The sequence below is a fragment of the Phyllobates terribilis genome, unplaced genomic scaffold, assembly GCF_046119375.1.
Source record: "Phyllobates terribilis strain yellow unplaced genomic scaffold, ASM4611937v1 Scaffold_4__5_contigs__length_816908805, whole genome shotgun sequence".
NCBI lineage: Eukaryota > Metazoa > Chordata > Amphibia > Anura > Dendrobatidae > Phyllobates > Phyllobates terribilis.
Genome location: NW_027362764.1, coordinates 518,354,725 through 518,378,637, shown reverse-complemented (window position 1 = coordinate 518,378,637; position 23,913 = coordinate 518,354,725). Strand labels below are relative to the sequence as shown.

The following is a 23,913-nucleotide window of genomic DNA, read 5'->3' as shown; positions in this document are numbered from 1 at the left end:
CTATCATTACAAGCTGGGGCGGGGAGTACAGTAGAGCTGTTTGTCATTACAAATATCTCTGTGGCTTTCCTTTAACAGCTATGTCAGCTCTGCTCAACTCCCCTCACACTGACTGCCATGAGAGGAGAGCTTCAGAGGTGTTTGCAATGACACACAGCTCTGCTCCCTCACAACACACACTGACAGTGCCATGAGTGGAGAGCTGCAGAGGTGTTTGTAATGACATACTGTTCTGCTCTACTCCCTTGACTTGCTTCTAATCACAGTAGGTGCCGGCTTTAAGATCAGTGAGGAGAACTGGGCTGTCTTTATATGTCTCACACAGAGAAAGCCATGTCTGACATTCACTGGGGGTGTGTTCTTTACTTTCCCTTGCATGACTCCTCTAATTATGATTGGTCCATGACATGCAGGGAATGAAGTAACAATCTGGAGAGAAAAATCTCTACTAACCCTGCCTCCTTGTTTGAAGGGATCATTAGCATATAAACTATACAAGCTAATATTTTCACAATGGAGATGAGAAAAAAAAATGTTTTATACACCTTTGTAGCCAGTATTCCATGACGAGGCTAGAATATACTGTATATCTATGATGTCTCATTTAGCCAGCCTTTACCCTGCTCTGTACTATTGATGAACAAAAACTCTGAAACAGTGCTGTCCACAGATGGATCTCTCTCCCTTTTGCATGAGTCTTTGGTTTAACTAATTTGAGCTAGTGTAATACTTTATTTCCATTGGAATATTGTCACTAAATAATTCTCCATACAATGCTGTTTCTCTTCAATGAGTGCTGATACCCCTGTATTGTGCAAATGTACTAAAACATTAAAAAATCTTTATAAATTTGGTACTGCCATAACTCTATCGACCCACACAAGAAAGTTAAAAATTAATTTATATAGTCTACTATAAAAACAAAACCTCCATAAAAATAATTTATATTTTTTTAAGTGCAAAATATCTATCCCACAATTGTGCTTTTAGAAAATGTTACACCCCTGTCTTTGCTCCAGGGCCGAGCTCTGTTCTCTTCCCTTTTGGCTACAGTCTTTTGCTGTCCTCCATGTCGGGATTTACAAAATGCCGGGTGATCTTCAGTGAGATCATCATGCAAGATCTTTTGACACCGACTTAGACACTCATTTTTGTCTGAGTATTAAGCAGTTTTGTGCTCAGTTACCTTGTGCTTTAGAGTTTGGCAATTATCTCCGCAAACTCCTGTTTCTGCAAACTGGCTTTTGTTCCGTCTCAGTGTAAGGTGCCTCAGCGAGGTAGTCGTGGGCGAGCTGTAGCCCCTGCTCGCTCTGGCACCCTACAGACAATACGTGTCCTCTCTCTGATGTGTGGTTGTGTATGTGGTGTTCTTCACTTACATAAAACCATCCGATTGCGGCTGTCTCCAGGCATTTCTCTTCTGGGACCAGGGCAGCAATAAATTCAGAGGACATGAGGTTCTTAACCATAACTTGGACTTTACTTGGGGAAGAGGAGTATGTACAATATTTACAGGCAGATATAATGGATAAGGCCCGACAGGTTATTATCTCCCTCACAGGCGCTGGCAACATCTTCAGCCCTGGGCTATCATCACTCAGCATTAACCCCATCACTGTCTGGAACACTGCTGGCAGACTCAACCTGACATCTGCACCCGGGACAGTGGCATCTTGTGGCAGGTTACTACAAGTACTGCAGCCCACAAGGAATTATGCCAGGAACAAGCTCTATAAACACTCAAGGCTTGATCAGGGCACTAAGTTCCCCCTCTACTCTGCTGACTGGACCACTGAAGCTAACCCCTTAGCTTGGCCTTCCGACAGTCCAGAGAGGTTTAACTACGGGAACACTTTCTTTAACTACTTCAGTGCCAAAGGAAAGCTACGTCCTTCCCCACTATTACATCAGTCTTGCAAGTGACCCTTTGTCTGCTGTAAGCATAACAAACTCATGTCTGGCCTTGTTCATGCTACAAAAAGCTGCTGCATCAGACTATATTGTCTCTATAAAGAAGGTTACCTGTTCAATATTGCTTTCAGTGGCCATACAATTGTTTGCTAATTAACCCTTTTCTGCTGTAAGAATAATGACAATTTCTCTGGAGCTGTTCACATTACTAAAACTGCTGAACAAAAATCACAAACATTTACAAAACCCACTAATCATATCTGGGATTGGCTCCCTAACAAGCAACCTGTCGTTCTATATAGACAATATTTTACAGGCTTATGTACAGGAAATACCCAGACATTTAAATGACTCAGCCCAGCTTTTTCAAATACTAAAGGATATTTCCTGGGAAGAATCTTTTATTCTTGTCACTCTTGATGTGTCAGCCCTACATACAAACATCCAACACCACATTGGGTTACACTGTGTAAATTCCTTTATCAAGAAGGTCTCAAATTTATACTACATAATTACTTTACCTTGCAGGATAGCATATACCATCAACACTGAGGTACAGCAATGGGGACGAGGTTGACGCCAAGTTATGCCAACCTGTTCATGGGTGTGTTCGAAAACTGTTGTATATATCGATTAAAATATTATACCAACATCAAACTTTACAAACAGTTCATAGATTATTTATCCATCATATGGAAAGGAGATTGCAAGGGTATACACCATTTCCTTGAAGAACTGAATGGGAATAATTGGGGAATTTCCTTTACCCCCACAATTGCTTATAATAACATAAATTTTCTTGATCTAACCATTTCACGTGATGACACTTGTTTTATTGCTAAAACATTTTTCAAAGAGGTAGATGCAAACAGCTACATTCACTTTACCAGCAGGCATTACCATTAATGCTTTGGTAATATACCATTCAATCAATGCCAAAGGATCAAACTACAGCAGTGATGATTTACTTTACAAGCGGGAATTCTTAGGGAGCGTTTTAACAAACAAAACTACTCTACGGGTCTCATAAAAAGAGCTTACCTTAAAACTAGAAGTCTTACACAAAATGAATGTATATCAACCAATAGCATCAAACCAGAGAAGGATAAGAAATATTATTCCAGTTTTATGACAACGTTCAACTCTGAGGACAATTTTATATGCAAATGACTCCAAAAGCATTATGCAAATTGCCTCTTCAGAGAGAAAGAGGACCAGAACTCTATAGCGCCACCTATTGGAAGCAGCAATCCTACAAGTCACAATCAACCCCTTAATGAGTCGTGCAATATAACTTAGTATAATTTATTATTGAATGATCCAATACTTTTTGCTCTGTCATTCCTAGGTCACCTGGGTTAACTTTTAGATATACACCCACCTTGAAAAACATCCCAGCCATCTAAAAAAAATACCCCAGTGATCATATATGACGTTTCGGTCAGAGTTTAGACCTTCTTCAGATATACGGATTGGCATAGAAAAATATAGGACTCAATGCTGAAACAATATATAGGTTACAGTGGGAATAGCACTAAAGGTATGGCGCCTATAGAAGTCAGCATGGGCATCATACCATTAGTGCTATTCCCACTTTCTAGTCGCGCTATATTCTGTAAATAGTTATATAGCCTACAAAAAAACATTTAGAGTTTGTTTACTGAATAAAATTGAGGATTAGCTGCAGCGATCCTTTAAGATTTTTTTTGATACGTACTTCATAATTGTACTGACACTTTTTGTGTGTTCAAACCAATCTATTTTTTGCACTTTATACCTCCTGATATATGGGTATTCCCAACATATTTTTATTGTATCAAAGTCTGACTTACCCTATGTAGTATACTGTAATATAGTCTATATTGTCTGCAAACCCTTATGGACTGCATTTTGGTACATTCTTGATTCAACTTCCATATTTTTAAAACCTTATTGTTGTAATTGCTATTTTTAATGTGCTTTTCAATAAACTTTAATCATTTTATTGAGTAAACAAAGTCCAAGTATTTTATGTAGGCTATATATTTATCCATGGAGATTACTCTTACAACTATCCTGAATTATAACCCCACTTGGGATAATTTATGGGGGACTACATGTTTCTAAAACATGATGCATCTAACTTATTTCACACACTTATTTTCTGTAAATCTAATGATCCTTAATATAGTTTCAGCAATGAGTCCTATATTCTTTTATGTATTTCTGAAGAAGGTCTAAACTGAGACAGAAACTTGATATATCTTCACTGGGAATTCCAAATATATCATCTTTTTTCTACATCAACTCAGTGTCAAGTTCTTCATAGTTGTTAACGGATTGGGCTCCTACTTGTGCACCTGCTTTCAGAAGTGCCGTGCTCTACTACTACATAAAAAATACCCCAGCCACCGTAACCTCAATCATTCCAACTACATTGAAAATAGGCAGCTTCAAGTGGAAATTAAAACTGTTCAATTCATCTTGGTCCCAAAGATTCTTCATTACAGTAGCGCAGCCTGATATCATGTTATCGTCCTAATTGGTGAACTATCCTGGAGGAGATCATCCCCAGCCATGAGGCAGCAGTTGATATCTTCAGGTGTTCATAGGAGTTGTGCCTGCACACAACCCCCTCAGGTCAGCACCTTCCTTTTACTTTTCTTTGCAGCTAAAAGAATATTACCCGATGGTCTTGTGCGCTTTTGTACCCCTACCGTTTTCCTACTCTAGAATTACTTCATCCTTAAGGGGGTTCTTTAGGTTGTCTCACAAGAAAATTTCTGTTTTTACACTTAGGCTGGTCATTCATATTCTCTACAGTAGAAACTGCAGGGAAAATGTAACAATATGCTCAGTCATGCATATGATTATTCACATATCCACTTACCACTCATCTATAGAAGTTAATAAGAGTGGCAGGCGTTTTATAGAGAAACTCTCCATTCTTTCACATATAGGGATTGTCAGGAGACAGGCCCCCCTTTATGATGTGTAAAGGACTTGATATTCTATATGATTATACCTATATGTCTTTGAGATAACCCCCCTTAAGTGGATGTTTTAAATCGAACTGTAAAGGTCCAATATTTTTTTTCTGGCAGTGACTATCTCTATGGATTAAAATGTTAAATTGTAACAGTTTTAGACATATTGTGCCAGGATGCCATAAAATTACAATCTTTTATAGGAAACACTGTAGAAACTAGACTCAATAGAAATAATCTCAATGCCAATGTGCATTTGTACTGCTAAACAATAAAAAATGATTTGTATATATTCTTGTCTCCATGAACACACGTGTTATGTAGTGAAGAAGGATTACAGATTACACATTGACCGTTTTTAAAGCAAATAACATTTCCATTAAGTGCCAACTTGATGAAGGTCATCAGAGTATAAAAGGTTTTATGCCTTGCTTTACAAGCACAATGCTCAGCTCATTTAACACAAGTAAACAATGTAAGCGGTAATGTGATCTCAGGGTCACACGCCAACCTAAAAATCTCTGCAATGAAATCTCTTACAACAGATGTATCTCGTCTAGTGGACTACAGTGGTCACTTAGGTTAATGTTTAATATTGTACCGATATAAAACAAAGGTGATATCTTACTCATGTAAGACAGATCACTACTATCTGACATTACTTCTAGAGCCGTTTTGAGTATAAACTAAATAAACCCATACATGAAGAAAAGTCCCACCTTGGCACCTCCTAGACCTGCATCCATATTGAAAACAGTGCCTCATTAGGAACTCTTTATGAATGGAGAAAAAGGCCTACAGGTGCAACGTTTCGGAACTCTCATACAAATGATCTGAGAGTGCCACTCATACATAGCCACCATTCCATTTACATGTCACATGCCAGTGTGAGTGGAATGGTGGCTGTGTATGAGCGTCTCTCTCAAATCATTTGTATGGGAGTTCCGAAACGTTGCACAAGAAAAGCTCCTAATGAAGTACTGTTTTCAATATAGGTGCAGGGCTCAGATCTGCAATTATAACAAATTTATGCTATATCGTGCGGAGTGCAAGTGAACTGGATGAGATTAGACAACCCTTTTAAAGGGGTTGACCACTTTATATTTTAACAAAAGTGTTGGGGACCTTGTGGCACTTATTAATATATATGTATTACACATTCTTCTCCTCCACTTGTTAGTGCTGCTTCCCTCACAGACAACTCAGTACTCCTGTCGATAAAAAGACAGTTCATGAAGGCGCATGTGCCCAAACCAATCCATCAGTCTTCTCCAATTGAAAAACATTTTACATAGGGAAACTTTTTTTTTTTACTGGAGGAGGCTGAGGACCGGTCTGGACACATGTTCCTCCATTAACTGCTATTTTGTGGACAAGAACTCTGTGCAGAATAGAAGAAGGAACAGGACACCATAAGGCACGTGAAGATGCTTAGAGTGACAGCAGACTTGTAGTTTAAGACCAGACAATCCCTTCATGTGATTGTAGAGTTGTGAATCCTTAAAGCGTGCAGGGTCCAAGAGCTGCAGTCATGTGACCGAAAGTATGTGAAATGCATACTCCCGACCACGTTTCAACTAGATGGGTGCAGCCTCACTCAATGCAAGTGTATTGAGCTAGGCCAAATACAGTCTAGTCAGAATCTGACCTAGAATATTTATATCGCATACTTGCAGCCACATAACCGCTGTTCCCAGCACCTGCATCAGTGAATCCTAACAGCGGGCAGTTCACACGATGTGAGGATTCACAAGTCTGTAGTCACATAGAGTGACTGCAGACTTGTGTTGTAAGACTGGACAACCCCTTTTATTAGGATTTATACAGAATATCTTATATCCATAGATTACACTGCTATCAGTATAGAAAAAAGTTAACATTTCGAGTAAATACCCTTCCTCATATGTTTGTTGTGGTAAATGCTCTTAAAATTAGAAAGGTCCAGGATTTGGGATGAGCTTCCCCAGTGCAAAAAGGCAAACCAGGACCAAGTATTGCTCATTCTACACAATACTTAGTTTGTCTTTTTGTCTTTTTGCACTGGGGAAGCCCCCCAAATCCTGGATCCTCCTGATTTTGAGAGCATTTACCATAACAGACATGTCTGATGAAGGGTACTTACCCAAAATGTTACTTTTTTTTCTATACTGACTGCAGTGTAATCTATGGATAAGAGATAATCTAAATAAATCCCTATTAAGTATCTTCAAATGCCTTATGGTGTGAAGTTCCTTCCTTCTATTTACTACGGATCTACCAGAGATCAGTGGGCCACCTACCCTATTCAGTAGGGGCTCTGTGCAGTCTGAGATAGGCTGCATTAACCAGTACAGGACAAAATCCTGTAAAACTTATATACATTAGAGACACGTTTGTTTGGCGCTCCTTCCTCCCCAAGAGTGAAGAAAAACTGAGATACCACCAGTTCAGGAATACTTACATCCATTTTAAACTGAAGAAGGAAATTCTCTTGAAGTGCCAGTATCCTGAAAAAAATAGGTATTTTACATATTGAAGATACAATTTGTTTCTCTGTTGCAAAAGTGGACATTGTGTAATTTTAGTGGGTTGTATGGCAGTACACTATACAAAACAATCTGTCTATCTGAGCCACTAGGGTCCAGTATTAAAACACAATGAGGCATGTTTATCAACACTGTCTAATTCTTAGACAGGTTAACTTAGACTAGACAGTCTTAAAATGTGCCATATTTATCACAATGGCTCATGCTATTTGATAAATATGTTTGTATTTTAAGACTGTCTAGACCAAGTTTTCAACTCTTATTAGTTGGTTTACTTTGTGCCAGAAACGTACACAGCCCTTTTATCGCTAAACCATACCCCCTGGGAACAAGTATCTAAAAACATAGTAAATAAGGTGCAAGTCATAAAGACAGTTTTTTGGTGCAAAGTACTCCAGAATTCAGGAGCATTTCATGTGATAAATCTACCAAATAGGTTGTAACTTGTTGTTTTATCAGGGAACAATATAAGTGATATTAAATGTTTAAGAGAAAGAGAAAAATTATGAGTACAGGTATATTTAATTAATTGTGCATATAAGCATTTGAGTGTTATAAGAATTGTATAGAAATGTTCTGTAAAGGAATATATAAAAACACAAACTATATCAAATTCCACTTGGCTTTATTTTACGTATAGAGTATATACAACTTAAAGAAACAATTACTGATATTATACAATATATCTAAAAACACTTATCCTGTAATTGGAAAAGTAAGGTTGTCATAAAGAAAACCCAATTGTTTCTACAGACATAATTAAAACATCCAATCTCTTGTGTAGGAAATGCATTTACATTATGTAACCTCGTATCACAAGTCTAATATAATATCTCTACGCGAGCTCCAGCTGGTAATACAATACATAGGAAGACATATCTAACATGTCAGGATAAAACACTTACTTTGCTAAGTCATTCAGATCCAGGCGGCCATCTTTATTCTTGTCGAAGAGTTTCATCTAAAGCAGGTAAATACTATGAGTCATTGCATCTTCAGTTAATAAGAGAAATAAAACGAAATGCACAAACCCTATGTCTGTAAATTGTAAAATATTTTTCGGTAATTTAATAGTAACTTTCCCATACTAATTTCTTTAAAAATGTGTACTTCTACAAATGACAGCGGAGGAGGTTGGCTGGAAGAAAATATATGGCTATTATGGTTGCTACACAGAAATGCTTTTAGCGGATGGCCTTACATATTAGAAATCAACAAATATGCAAGGAATTAAAATGGGTTTAGCATTCTGTTTTTATAAAAGTACTATGTTATCTCTAAGAGTAAATGAAGTCTGACCTCTTAGACCCTCACCAATTCTGAGACAGAGAACAAAGCTCTGAAAAGCTCAGTTGGAATTTATTGCCTATGGTACAAAAAATAAAATTGACATGCACCTCCTATCAAAATGAAATAAAAGTACAGGTGCAGTTTGCAGTGACTGCGTTGTATAAGTGTATAGACAACATATAGCGCAGGGGAGCACAACATATTTTGGTACCAGTGCACATTGCCATACTAAATCAATACCAAGGGCAGTATTTTTTTTTTAAAGGGGTAGTTACATGAATACATCACCAGATCCACCATCAGTGCATTAATCGAGAACCAAATTTTGAACATTTCAGAAGGACTTCAAGAGTTTCTGCTCCTTTTCTGCTGCAAAAAAATCAGTGTAAACCCATGCTAACTTAAACTGAGTTTTTTGGAGCAGAAACTCGATAAATGCTCCTCCAATTTTTAAGTTTTAGCATAGCCATGAAAAGTTATGGATTTCTACATGTGTACAAGATCAGAACCACTGTCAGCACATGAGTGCAGCATCAGAACCACCATAATTACATGAATGCATCACCAGAACTACCATCAGTACATTATGCAGCTCCAGAACCACCGTCAGTACATGAATGCTGCATCAGAACCACCATTAGTACATTAATGCAGCACCGGAAACACTATCAGTACATGAATGCAGCGTAATAACCACCATCAATACATGAATGCAGTGAAATAAATACCATCAGTACATGAATGCTGTGCCAGAAACACCGTCACAACATGAATGCAGCACCATAAATATCATCAGTACAAGAAGGCAGCGAAATAACCTCCATCAGTACATGAATGTAGCGCCAAGCTTAGTACAGTGATCAATTGTAGTATCAGGTCTGTCCCATATACATTTGTATTGCATGAACCTACAGTTCCCAGTATGTCCTAAACAATGGTAAGGCAATGCTGGGAGTTGTTGTTAACTGCCATCATCAGACTGCAGACCATACAGGAACCACAGCACTGATGAAGGCATAATCAGTATCACAAAAAACATTTACATCCAGGTACCATTATACTGCTCCATATCTCCCATGCGCTGTCCCTGAATAAATAATTGCCCCTCGCTGTGCTTTCTGTACAACATACCCCCCCACACAGACTGCCCTTTTCCAAAATATCCCACCCACACTGCCCCTCTCCAAAAAACTTCCCCACACTGCCCCTCTATAAAATCCCCACACACACTGCTCTTCCCCAAAATATTCTCCACTCTGCCCATCTATATAATATCCCCCCACACTACCCCTTTCTAAAATATACCCCCATACTGCTGCTCCTCTACATAATATCCCCCCACACTTCCCCTCTATATAATATCTTCCCCACATATCCCCCACACAACTCCTCTCCATAATGTCCCCCCACATACTGTAACGTCTGAAAGACGCTAACACATTTGAATATGGGAAGAGGAGCTGGCGCATCCCGGGCCGCGCCGCGAGCTTCACAACATCGTTCGGTGGGCTGCATGCAAATGTTGTGCAGGCCTGATATAGAGCCACTCTCTGAGCAATTTAGATATATGTAAACATTGAATAAATTAATTTTGAAGAAACATAGTTTTAACATAGTAACATAGTTTTTTAAGGTTGAAGGAAGACTAAGTCCATCTAGTTCAACCATGTGGCAAATAGTAAGCTCCACATTGGGGAAAAAAAATTCCTTCCTGACTCCATATACGGCAATCAGACTAGTTCCCTGGATCAACGCCCTGTCAAGGAATCTAGTATATATAAATTGTGATATTATACTTTTCAAGAAAGGCATCAAGGCCCTTCTTAAATTTTAGTAGTGAATCACTCATTACAACATCAGAGAGTTCCATAGTCTCACTGCTCTTTCAGTAAAGAATCCATGTCTGTGATTATGATTAAACCTTCTTTCCTCCAGATGTAGAAGATGCCCCCTTGTCCCCGTCTCAGGCCTCAGAGTAAAAAGATCAGTAGAAAGGTCTTTGTACTGTCCCCTCATATATTTGTACATAGTAATAAGATCACCCCTAAGCCTTCGTTTTTCCAAACTAAATAACCCCAAGTGTAATAACCTGTCTTGGTATTGCAGACCCCCCAGTCCTCTATTAATCTTGGTCGCTCTTCTCTGCACCCGCTCTAGTTCAGCTATGTCTTTCTTATACACCGGAGACCAGAACTGTACACAGTATTCTAAGTGTGGTCGCACTAGTGACTTGTATAGAGGTAAAATTATGTTCTCCTCATGAGCATCTATGCCTCTTTTCATGCATCCCATTATTTTATTTGCCTTTGCAGCAGCTGCCTGACACTGGCCACCAAACATGAGTTTGTCGTCCACCAGGTCTTTTCAGTGACAGTTTTGCCCAGAGTTTTACAATTAAGCATATAATTATACATTTTATTTCCTCCGCCCAAGTGCATTACCTTACATTTATCCCCATTAAAGCTCATTTGCCATTTATCAGCCCAAGCTTCTAGTTTACATAGATCCTCCTGTAATATAAAATTGTCCTCCTTTGTATTGATTACCCTGCAGAATTTAGTGTCATCTGCAAATATTGAAATACTATTCTGTATGCCCTCTACAAGGTCATTAATAAATATGTTAAAAAGAAGCGGGCCCAATACTGACCCCTGTGGTACCCCGCTGTTAACTGTGACCCAGTCTGAGTGTGTTCCATTAATAACCACCCTTTGTTTCCTATCACTGAGCCAGTTCTTAACCCACTTACATATATTTTCCCCTATCCCCATTGTTTTCATTTTATGTATCAACCTTTGTGTGGAACTGTATCAAAAGCTTTTGAAAAGTCCATATACACAACATCCACTGCATTTCCTTGGTCCAGTCCGGAACTTGCCTCTTCATTTAAAGCTGATCAGATTAGTTTGACAGGAACAGTCCCTCGTAAACCCATGTTGATGTTGGGTCATGAGGTTATTCTTCTTCAGATACTCTAGTATAGCATCTCCTAGGAAACCCTCCAGGATTTTACCCACAGTAGAGGTTAAGCTTACTGGCCTATAATTTCCAAGTTCAGTTTTTGTCCCCTTTTTGAATAATGGCACCACATTTGCTATACACCAGTCCTGTGGTACAGACCCTGTTATTATGGAATCTTTAAAGATTAAAAATAATGGTCTATCTATGACATTACTTAATTCCTGCAGTACTCGCGGGTGTATCCCATCCGGGTCCGGGGATTTGTCAACTTTAGTGATTTTTAGACGCCGTCGTACTTCCAGCTGGGTTAAGCAAGTGACATTTTATGGAGAATTTTTGTTATCACTGATCATGTTTTCTGTCATGCAATTTTCTTGTGTAAATACTGTTGAAAAAAAATAATTTAGCATATTGTCTTTTTCCTCATCTTCATTCACCATTTCACCCAGACTATTTTTAAGGGGGCCAACACTATCATTTATTAGTTTCTTACTATTTATGTAGTTAAAGAATATTTTGGGATTATTTTTACTTTCTCTGGCAATGAGTTGTCTCAATCTTTGCTGCCTTGATTTGGTTTTTACAGAATTAATTTAATTTTCTGTATTTATTTAATGCCTCATCACTACCTACTTGCTTTAGTTCTCTAAATGCTTTCTTTTTGTCACTTATTGCGCCCCTTACAGCTCTATTTAGCCATTGTGGTTTCCTCCTATTTCTAGCATGTTTATTCTCATAGGGTATATATTGTGCACAGGTACTATTCAGGATGCTAATAAAGGTCTCCCATTTGCTTTGTGTAGCTTTATGTCTCAGGATATTGTCCCAGTTTATTGCACAAAGATCATCTCTCAACCGTTGGAAATTTGCCTTCCTGAAGTTTAGTGTCCTTGTAACCCCTCTACTACACATCTTATTAAAGGATACATGAAAACTTATTATTTTGTGATCACTGTTACCCAATTGACCCCCAACTCGTATATTTGATATGCTGTCTGGCCTGTTGGTTAATATTAGGTTTAGCAGTGCCCCCCTTCTTGTTGGGTCCTGAACCAGTTGTGACAGGTAATTGTCTCTCATAGCTGTCAAAAACCTATTACCTTTGCTGGAACTACAGGTTTCTGTTCCCCAATGTACAGTACAGACCAAAAGTTTGGACACACCTTCTCATTTAAAGATTTTTCTGTATTTTCATAACTATGAAAATTGTACATTCACACTGAAGGCATCAAAATTATGAATTAACACATGTGGAATTATATACTTAACAAAAAAGTGTGAAACAACTGAAAATATGTCTTATATTCTAGGTTCTTCAAAGTAGCCACCTTTTGCTTTGATGACTGCTTTGCACACTCTTGGTATTCTCTTGATGAGCTTCAAGAGGTAGTCACCGGAAATGGTTTTCACTTCACAGGTGTGCCCTCTCAGGTTTAATAAGTGGGATTTCTTGCCTTATAAATGGGGTTGGGACCATCAGTTATGTTGTGCCGAAGTCTGGTGGATACACAGCTGATAGCCCTACTGAATACACTGTTAGAATTTGTATTATGGCAAGAAAAAAGCAGCTAAGTAAAGAAAAACGAGTGGCCATCATTACTTTAAGAAATGAAGGTCAGTCAGTCCGAAAAACTGGGAAAACTTTGAAAGTGTCCCCAAGTGCAGTTGCAAAAACCATCAAGCGCTTCAAAGAAACTGGCTCACATGAGAACCGCCCCAGGAAAGGAAGACCAAGAGTCACCTCTGCTTCTGAGGATAAGCTTATCCAAGTCACCAGCCTCAGAAATTGCAGGTTAACAGCAGCTCAGATTAGAGACCAGGTCAATGCCACACAGAGTTCTAGCAGCAGACACATCTCTTCAACAACTGTTAAGAAGAGACTTTGTGCAGCAGGCCTTCATGGTAAAATAGCTGCTAGGAATCCACTGCTAAGGACAGGCAACAAGCAGAAGAGACTTGTTTGGGCTAAAGAACACAAGGAATGGACATTAGACCAGTGGAAATCTGTGGTTTGGTCTGATGAGTCCAAATTTGAGATCTTTGGTTCCAACCACCGTGTCTTTGTGCGACGCAGAAAAGGTGAACGGATGGACTCTACATGCCTGGTTCCCACCGTGAAGCATGGAGGAGGATGTGTGAAGGTGTGGGGGTGCTTTGCTGGTGACACTGTTGGGAATTTATTCAAAATTGAAGGCATACTGAACCAGCATGGCTACCATAGCATCTTGTAGCGGCATGCTATTCCATCCGGTTTGCGTTTAGCCGGACCATTATTAATTTTTCAACAGGACAATGACCCCAAACACACCTCCAGGCTGTGTAAGGGCTATTTGACCAAGAACGAGAGTGATGGGGTGCTACGCCAGATTACCTGGCCTCCACAGTCACCAGACCTGAACCCAATCGAGATGGTTTGGGTTGAGCTGGACTGCAGAGTGAAGGCAAAATGGCCAACAAGTGCTAAGCATCTCTGGGCACTCCTTCAAGATTGTTGGAAAATCATTTCCGGTGACTACCTCTTGAAGCTCATCAAGAGAATGCCAAGAGTGTGCAAAGCCGTCATCAAAGCAAAAGGTGGCTACTTTGAAGAACCTAGAATATAAGACATAGTTTCACTTGTTTCACACTTTTTTGTTAAGTATATAATTCCACATGTGTTAATTCATAGTTTTGATGCCTTCAGTGTGAATGTACAATTTTTATTGTCAAGAAAATACAGAAAAATCTTTAAATGAGAAGGTGTGTCCAAACTTTTGGTCTGTACTGTATTTCAGGGTAGTTGAAGTCCCCCATAATAATGACTTCTCCTTGAGTCGCTGCTTCATCTATTTTCTTTATGAGGATATTCTTGCTTACATTGCTTCCATTATTTTTGGAGACTTATAACAAACCCCTATCAGTAATTTAGTATTTTTTCCCCCTCCCCTTATCTCCACCCACAGGGACTCTACATTTTCATTAGATTCACATATATTCTCACGCAAGATGGGTTTTAAGGATGATTTTACATATAAACACACACCCCCTACTCGCTTGTTTGTACGGTCATTTCTGAACAGACTATAGCCCTGTAAACTAACAGCCCAGTCATGGCTCTCGTCCAGCCATGTCTCAGATATCCTCACCATGTCATAATTATTTCCCAACAAAATGAATTCTAATTCCTCCATTTTGTTGGTGAGGCTTCTGGCATTAGTGTACATGTATTTTATGTATCTCTCTGTACCTCTATTCCTTCTTACTATATTGACTGTTCTAACCCCACCCTCAATTTCTTTATTTGTGCCCAGATCACTATCTCCACTATCTTCCCCACCTATTAAATGAATACCCCCCCCAATACCTAGTTTAAACACTCCTCCAACCTTCTAGCCATTTTCTCCCCCAGCACAGCTGCACCCTCCCCATTGAGGTGCAGCCCATCCCTAGCATAGAGTCTGTAGCCAACTGAGAAGTTGGCCCAGTTCTCCAGGAACCCAAACCCCTCCTTCCTACACCAATTCCTGAGCCACTTATTCATCTCCCTAATCTCCCGTTGCTTCTCTGGCGTGGCATGTGGTACTATAGGCTATACATATAAATTAGATTCTTAGCGCAAAAAAAAAAATCGCAATACATTTTGATCAAAATCTGTGAGCCTATATGCCATATCCTCCTGTCAACTTAATTTTCTGCTTTGTACAGCTCGGTGCAGTGACTGCCTCCATATTGGCTGAGCACTCCTCCCATCTGTCTAAGGCTGCTTATAATTTGACCTGAATCCTACCTGCCCTTTAAATTTATAGACTGAGCCCAAGCAGAGGTAAGTCTGTTAGTTTGAATTCCAATCTGGAAAGGTTGCCTAGTGTGTTTAGCAGACAACACAAGGTAAATATATATGCATGGTGTCCCCTTCTCCCTCCATGCACGGACGCCAGCTTACTCACCAACCCAGCTATCAGCGTGGCTCCCAGCGCACTCCCTGCCCTCTGTTCCTGTGTCTGTGCTGCAGTTCCCGTTGGCGTCTAGTGCATGCGCTTCCCTGCTCTTATAGGGGCAGTGTGCACATATGCTAAATGCTCTCAGCTTGTTGCTGACAGGCATTTAGCATAAGTAGTACACCTGCAAGATTGCTCTCAGCCAATAGCTGGGAGGCATCTTGTATAAGAGACTCCCTCTCCCCTAGGGAGTCGACAAGCAATGAGTTAAATCATTAGTTAGTAAAGTATACTGCTAGTGAGTTGTGAGGTCTCCTGGTCCCGGAGTGCCCAGAGTCCTGAGTCCGTAGTCCTCTGGTCCCGGAGCAGCCAGTGCCTGAACCCTCGGCCCCTGGTCCTGGAGTGGCCAGTGCCTGAACCCTCGTTCCCTGGTCCCGGAGCAGCCAGTTCCTGTGCCCCCATCCCCAGGTCCCGGAGGGGCCAGAGGATGAACATTGTTCCCTGGTCCTGGTGTGGCCAGCCCTGTCCCTGAAGTTCTTGCCCCCGGGTCCTGGTGCGGCCAGTCCTTCTTCCGAAGTCCCCTTGTCCCGGTGCAGCCAGTATCTGAACGTTCCTCTATCTAAGTCTTTGTGTCAGTGATCCTGGACTGTATCTACTGAGTCTGAACGGAGCCCTACTCAGTGTCAGCTAACATGACCCCTGGGGACACCGCCCTGGAGTGGTACCTGGCAGCTACCTGCCGCATAAGCCTGACCTCACCACTAGAGGCTCCAGTGAACACCAAGGTAGCTGCTTAGTTACGCCCCCCCAGGGTAGGCCCTAATCAGTGTCAGCTAACATGACCCCTGGGGTCAGAAGCTACTGGCAGATATCGCCCTGGAGTGGTACCTGGCAGCTACTTGCCGCATGAGCCTGACCTCACAACTGGAGGCTCCAGTGAATACCAAGGTAGCTGCTTAGTTATGCACCTCCAGGGTAGGCCCGGTCCGTGGCACAGTGGGTCCACAAATCCACGTGCGCCACCGGTGGGCATAACAGTTTGATTGGCCAGCCATGTTTGCATATACGTTAGTGTTCTCTAAGTGCACTTGTATTGGTTTGCTTATTGTGTACAGTACTGCCAGAGAACACCGAGCACTTTTGAATGAAGCAGTGGCACACGAGTATAGTTCCATTCCGAGGGGTTATTTCAGAGCACTGTTCTTGAAATCATAGAAGATAGAAGGTCACAGAAGTCAGACTTTCACCTATCAGAACGAGATCACCCATCCAATTTATATGTGATAATTTGCAATGTTGAGAATACATTTTAAAGGGGTTTTCCAATGAACAAAGTACATTTTAATCAATAGATCTAGGAATAAAAAAAAGTTTCACAATTGGATTTGTTTAATAGAAATGTTCCTGTGCTAAGATAATCTTATAAATGTGCCCCTGCTGTGTACTGTGTAATGACTGTGTCTGACTGTGCTGGGACATGGTCTGATCATACCACATCTCCTTGGCAGGGGTGGAAGCAAAAGAGTTTATAGACATTACAGCATGGGATCACAGCTGATTCTTTTTGTGAGGTAAAACATTGCTTAAAAACAGGCAGGGAAATGTTGTACCTTGCAAAAAGAATAATCCACGATCCCATGCTGTCCTGTTTGTATACTCTTTTGCTTCCTTCCCTGCCCAGGAGCTGTAGTATGAGCAGATCATGTTCCTGTATGGTAAGACACAGTCATTACACAGCACATAGCACGGGCATATTTATAAGATTATCTTAGCACAGGAACACTTTCAATTTTGGACCTTATTTTTATTCCAAGATCTATTATTTAAAATGTACTTTTTTCTTGGGAAACCCCTTTAACTTTCCATTTTCTTGTGAAGATATCCTACCTCTGTGTGCAAATTAGAGCTTCATGTACATAGTCAAATCCAAAATTCTGTGTAGTAGTCTTCTCATTACTGGTGACTGAAGGCAGTCAGAATTGTACACTTTATTGCTATGTCAATGCAAAAGATGAGAAGTTCTTCATAGCAGAAACTGAGCGCCGACAGCTATAACAATTAGAGATGAGCGGATCGTTTGAAATTCAAAGTAGCCGACTTCGCCAAATTTTCCCTTTTATATTCAGTTTGTGTCGAATAAAGTGCATGAATCTTAATACTGGAGAAGAGAGAGAATTTTCAAATGGCGTGTATATTCTACTTACCTAGTAGAATCTGGAGATGGAAATTGAGTTTGCTGAACAAACTGAAAGTCTTGTGTCAAACTGTGCTGCACTGGGAACACATTTCACTCACCACCAATGTACAAGGCATGATAATCCGCTAGTTGTCACACAGCAGGACAATATCAGGAAGCAAGTGGGGCCATGCAAAATTAAATTAGCCTATTTAACTATGCTTAGGCAGTCTGGGAAAGTGTACAAATTCACTAGAACTGTGAATTTCAGGAAATCCAACTCAAATTCAATCTTATCCAGATCGATCCACTCATCTCTAATAAAAAATATATTAAAGAATACCTGAACTAAAAAATTACATGGTTTAAAAGGTGGACATTGACTTTCAGTTAAATGCGTTGTCAGCTGAATATCTTGTGTTAAGTTTTCAGGTTATACTTGTAAAGACCAAATGTGATATTCCCATCATTGGTTGTCAAAAATACAAAAGATAACATCAATGATTTACCACCCAGGAAGCCATTGTCCTGTGCTAATAACTGTGTTGGACATGCATCTGACGCGCCCCCTGGGCCTGTGCTGCTTCTGCTGCGCAGGGGGATACCCGGAGCCGGATCTGCTGGGGATAGTAGTCCTCGTGGCGGTGACCCGGTCCGTGCCCAGGGTGTCAAACTAAGCGGCGGAGTTTAGTATAAGATGTTATAGTGTTCGACTACGCCACCCGTTGAATGCGGTTATGAAACCGCCGCTGCAGGGCAGACCGCGGAGGCCGGTAGTACGGTTGTGCAGCGTGGATAGTATAACCCCCAACGGGAGGGGTATGGCCTCAGGGCAGCGGACGTGGATGATGGGGATAGTAGAATTGCTCGCAGGCACCAGGAACCACTCAGAGACGGTGCGGTGTAGTTCAGGGTCTTTACTGGTGGCAAAGGTAGACCCTCCCGGGAGTACTGGCTAGCGATCGGGGCCTGGTCAGTCCGTGAGCAGATAGGATCTCCCCTGGCCAGGCGGAGTTGTAGGCCTCCCCACTAATTGTACTCTTCCTGGCTACCTTGCTAGAAGCGGGTAAAAGTAGCCCACGTCCCTGAGTGTACCGTGTGGTGCTCACCCGTATGGCCGGTGACTCGGGGCCTTCTGGTAGCCTCCGCTCCACGACAGCGGTGCTGGTCCCTTGCGTGTGACCGTGCCTTCGGGTTTCTTGGCCAGAGGACCTGAAATCCCCTGCCGGTCGGTTTCTGCTGCTGGGTATGGCTCAGTCCCCACAGCCTCGGACTCCGTGTCCGGTGAGATCTCTTCAGTCAGGACGAGCTCTACAGCTTCCAGTCTCTGACCCCCTTTTTTTCACTGCTCCCACAGAGCTCCTGATCTTGCTCTCCCTGTATCAGCTCCACTCCAGACCAGACTGTGTCTCTGTCTGGGACTCCTCTTCTTCTCTTCTTTTTCTTACCTAACCCCACCTCAGCCCCAGTTTATATAGGGGAAGTTCTTCCCCTCCCAGGACTGGGCAGGAGGTGTGGCATGCTTAGGGTTCCTGACCAGGAGACCTCCCACCTGCTCACAGACGTAATATTGCTATTACTGTGGTAACCAGAACCCTGGGGTGCCACACATCTTTGCATTATGTAATAGAAAGAAGTCCTGAATTGATGTTTTATAATGCAAGTTAAAATAGATTCTCTAAAAGTAGATAGAAATAATAAAAATAATAGTAATAATAACACCACTTACCATTGTATCGGTGTATTCATCCAGTTTATCACAAGGGATGTGTTTTTTATGTTGTGAGAAGAGATCTTGCAGGAAATTCTGATTTAAGAAGTAATAAATATAATAAACAGAGCAAGGAAACCAATGCCATCTTCAGAACATTTGTTATGCTCACCAATATGAAAATACCACCTCAATCACAAGTGTTGCTTAGGCTATGTAGGATGTAGCCAATTGATAACATGTGAAATATCTTTATTTACAGTATTGTGTATGGCTTTATTTTATGTTAAAAGCTATGCCCACTGGACAACTCCCTTCGAGAATGCAGCCACATTAGCTATGGGCTGGTCACTGTGCATCTGCCAGCTGAAATATTTGCCAATCAGCTGATATCTTCTCGGGAAGATGTAGGTTACCAAAAGTAAAAACAGAGATAAGGGGGGATTGTTCCTCTGTGAAGCAGAGAAACAAAAAGATGGCCACACAAGTTCAAAATTGTAAAGAAGTAAGAAAATTCCTTTATTAACACATGTAGTAAACACAAATTACAAAGATAAATGCGGACGACAGAGTAGACACAGAGTGCTGGATCCACATGAATAAAACAATGTTAAAAACTGTGACACAGCGCCCGAAAGGTCAGCCTATATAGCAAGTGGAAATATAAGGGGGACAGCGACAGGGTCACATGTATTAATAAATATATACCACCCATCATGAATACCTTTTACAAATAGTACCCCCAAAGCAATAATATCCCATCACAATCAAAATACCCAGAAACAAAAGGGTTAAAACCCTTATACAGATGGAAGTAATACAACCAATTGGTCATAAATAAGCTAACCTTGAAAAAGGTTTTCCTACTGAAACGTGCGTCGGGGTGACGGTAGCAGAGCCTGTCTGGTGGCCTTACCCAGGTACATAGCTATTTTAGCTTATTTATGACCAATTGGTTGTATTACTTCCATCTGTATAAGGGTTTTAACCCTTTTGTTTCTGGGTATTTTGATTGTGATGGGATATTATTGTTTTGGGGGTACTATTTGTAAAAGGTATTCATGATGGGTGGTATATATTTATTAATACATGTGACCCTGTCGCTGTCCCCCTTATATTTCCACTTGCTATATAGGCTGACCTTTCGGGCGCTGTGTCACAGTTTTTAACATTGTTTTATTCATGTGGATCCAGCACTCTGTGTCTACTCTGTCGTCCGCATTTATCTTTGTAATTTGTGTTTACTACATGTGTTAATAAAGGAATTTTCTTACTTCTTTACAATTTTGAACTTGTGTGGCCATCTTTTTGTTTCTCTGCTTCACAGAGGAACAATCCCCCCTTATCTTTATTGTTACAAGATGATGGCCCGTTCTCTTTATTAGTCCTATATGCAATAACATGGGTCCATTGGGATTAGATTTATCTTCACTGTGTTGTTTGCATCTGAGTTTCTGTCTCTCACCAAAAGTAAAAACAGAATGTGTGACGATGAAACATAAGTCCTTCAAATGATCAACCTGGTGTGGAAGAATCTGTATGATATTAATTTTGTGCTAATAGAGAGGTAACCATGAGTTAAGACCTCGCTTTTATGACATACATTTGTGTTGCTGTACTGTGAAGCTGATCCTACTGGTCTTACCACAATGTGCAGATTTGTGTTTTATATTGCTTTCCCCATAAAATCCACAGAATCCCCCAAAAACGAAAAATCTTGATTAGATGAGGAATAAAAATTAATGGTTGCCAAAAGAGAATTACAACACTGCATCCAATAATGAAACATTAATATACTATCCAACGTCTATTCTTTCTCCAAACCTCGATGTGATACATCAGTGTTGTGTAAGATAATAAATATGTTTTCATATAATACATTTTTTGAAAAAAAAAATGCATTTAACATTTATTAATGAATGTTGCATTGTTGATCGATGTGCTTTCAATATATGGAGTGATTCACTTGGAGTAAGGACAGCATAGTATTTTGTTATGTGGCATTATCTCTGACAGTGAGATGATTTTATTATAACATCTTAATATCAATACATAATACATGTCAGAACCAGGAGGATGCAGGTAATTATTTATTCAAAGCCTGGATAACTTAGTGACTGAGATCATGTATGTGACATGCAGAAGTAGTGCTGTTGCTTCACAAGCATCTAGCAACTGTTACAAATAACACAAGCACAGGAAACAGGAAGTGTTGTGCTTCAGAAGCATCCAGCAACTAGAGGGGTTAACACAGTCACAGGAGACAGGGAGTGTTTTAGCAGAGCCCCAGGGGGATTGTGGGGAACTTGTTATTGAAGTCTGACTGAAGCCAAAGACAAAGGTGGTGTGTTATCTGGATCTGACAGAAGGCAACTGAACTGGATTCAGATCAAGAGAGAAACTAAACACAGGTCAGATAAACTCCCTGAACTAACAGTGCAGGGTATTATCTGGCAGGAAGATAAGGACTGGAAGGAATTGTGTCACAGGGATCATCTCCCTCATCAAATCCTCCTGCCCTCCATCTCCATGCAGGATAAAGAATGCTGTGTACTATTGTGTCCTTGTGAATGAAAAGCCTGTGGTTTTGTATGCATAGAAGTGTACTGCTAAGAGATCTAATCTATGCTAAATTATGCTACTGTAGAGACTGTAATACTGTGCCTCGTGAAGAAACTACTGTATTGTTACTGGGCCGGTTGCTCAAAAAACTCAGACTGTACTGTAATGAAGATTGTTGCTGTAATATCCCTGAATTGCACTGGCCGTGCTTCAGATTAAATTCCACTGTTAAACTGTTGAAAAAGACTCTTGTCAGATGTGTCTGGTCAGCAATTGAGTCTATCGTGTGCCTGAGAGAAGCTGCAGCCTATGGTCGCCCTGAGTAATGGTTCCCCCAGGATTCCAAAGAATTCATGAAACTCGTCTCGCCCTATCTGAACCTAGCGTCATGCGTGTAACATTGGTGGACCGTAAGGGGAATCCTGAGCAGGAATTAAGCGTGTACAGGGAGAAGAGGAAAAGTGTCTGGAAAAACACAGCAGCACATCACCTCAACTCAACTCTGCTACACCAGTTAAAGGGGACCAGCCCTAAAGAAAACTCACTAGCAGCAATGGATATGGAAATACAAATGGACAGAATTAGTGAGCTGCTTCTTCAGTTAACCTGTGAAGAATTGATAACAGTAGCAGAACATATAAAGATGTCCGAAGAACAGATTTCTAAAGCACACAACTGCAGGCAACTGTTAGCTGCCATTAATGCAAAAATGGATGAGCTGGGGGAGAAAGAAGCTAAAGACGTCATGGAGACTTTCCTCCAGGAGCTAACACAGTTTCTAACTAGGTTGAAGTTGGAGGATGGAGGAGTAGCACCAGTTACCAAAAGCAGGAATCTCCATCCGCAGACAGACCTACAGGAATTGAAAGAACAATTCAAAGCCCTAACAATAGCCCTGCAGGAATCGACCAAAACCTCTGAACGAGTGACAGACTCAGACAGAATCTTTACCCTGTTCGGGTTAGAGAAATCAGGAAGACAGTCCTCTCTAACACCACAAATCACCATAAAGAAAGAATTCAAGATCCTGGGACAGATTGGAGAGTGTGAACAGTAAGAGAAACTGTCTTATATGAACTTGTTGCACCACATCGATGCAGGCTTACAGAAAGGCTACCAGCCAGATGAGATCGTTGAGGGGGTGGTGAAAGCGATCAGCCCAGGACTCAATCTCCGTAGTATACTAGAAATGAAGAGTCAATTGACCTTGCAACAGCTGAAGATGATTTTAAAAGGGCACTGTAAAGGAGAGAGTACTACAGAATTGTTCCACTGACTCATTAACCTCTCACAGAAAAATAATGAATCACACCAAAGTTGCTTGTTCAGAGCAATTGAACTGAAGGATAGACTGTTGTTTGCATCCAGATATGTAGAGGAGAAGTTTGATGCTGGACTAGTCCAGAAGAAGTTCTTGAGATCATTGGGAATGGGGTTAATCATCAAAGACATCAAGTTGCAGCTGAAACAGCACCTAGAAGATCCTGCCATTCTGGACGAAGTCCGAATTGAAAAAATGAATGAGGCAGCTAGTTTGGAGTCAGAGAGCGAACAGAAGTTAAAGAAAGGCTCTGCTCCTAAAATCACCAAAATGAGTCAGCTGAAGTTGGAGACCCCCCAGTGGCCAGTCCAAAGATCATCATGGAGACCTTCCAGTGCCACCTCCGAGAGGGAACCTTAAATCACCAACAAAAGTGAGGACCGCCAGCGCTGACTGGGAGGAAGTAATAGGAGAACTGCGAGCCGAGTTGATTGAGGTGAAAAAGTTGATTCGTTCCAGGCCAGAACCTGTATCCCTCAGACCCAGGAGTGGGTTCCAAAACAGAAGATCCCAGGCTTGTGAAGTGTGCAGTTCATCGAATCAGAGTACGGTATGTGTCCACTGTCTAAGATG

The 23,913-nt window shown here is 40.9% G+C and overlaps 1 protein-coding gene across 1 annotated transcript in view; it reads right to left on the bottom strand.

Annotated features, from left to right (window-relative positions):
- The window catches only part of SCGN (secretagogin, EF-hand calcium binding protein), a 98,258-nt gene that overhangs the window by 3,717 nt on the left and 70,628 nt on the right, over positions 1-23,913 (bottom strand). The window contains exons 6-8 of the mRNA XM_073678874.1: positions 19,476-19,553; positions 8,308-8,363; positions 7,318-7,363 (exon numbers count right to left, since the gene is read on the bottom strand). Coding sequence (XP_073534975.1) covers positions 7,318-7,363; positions 8,308-8,363; positions 19,476-19,553 — 180 coding nt within the window. The remainder of the gene's footprint in view (positions 1-7,317; positions 7,364-8,307; positions 8,364-19,475; positions 19,554-23,913) is intronic.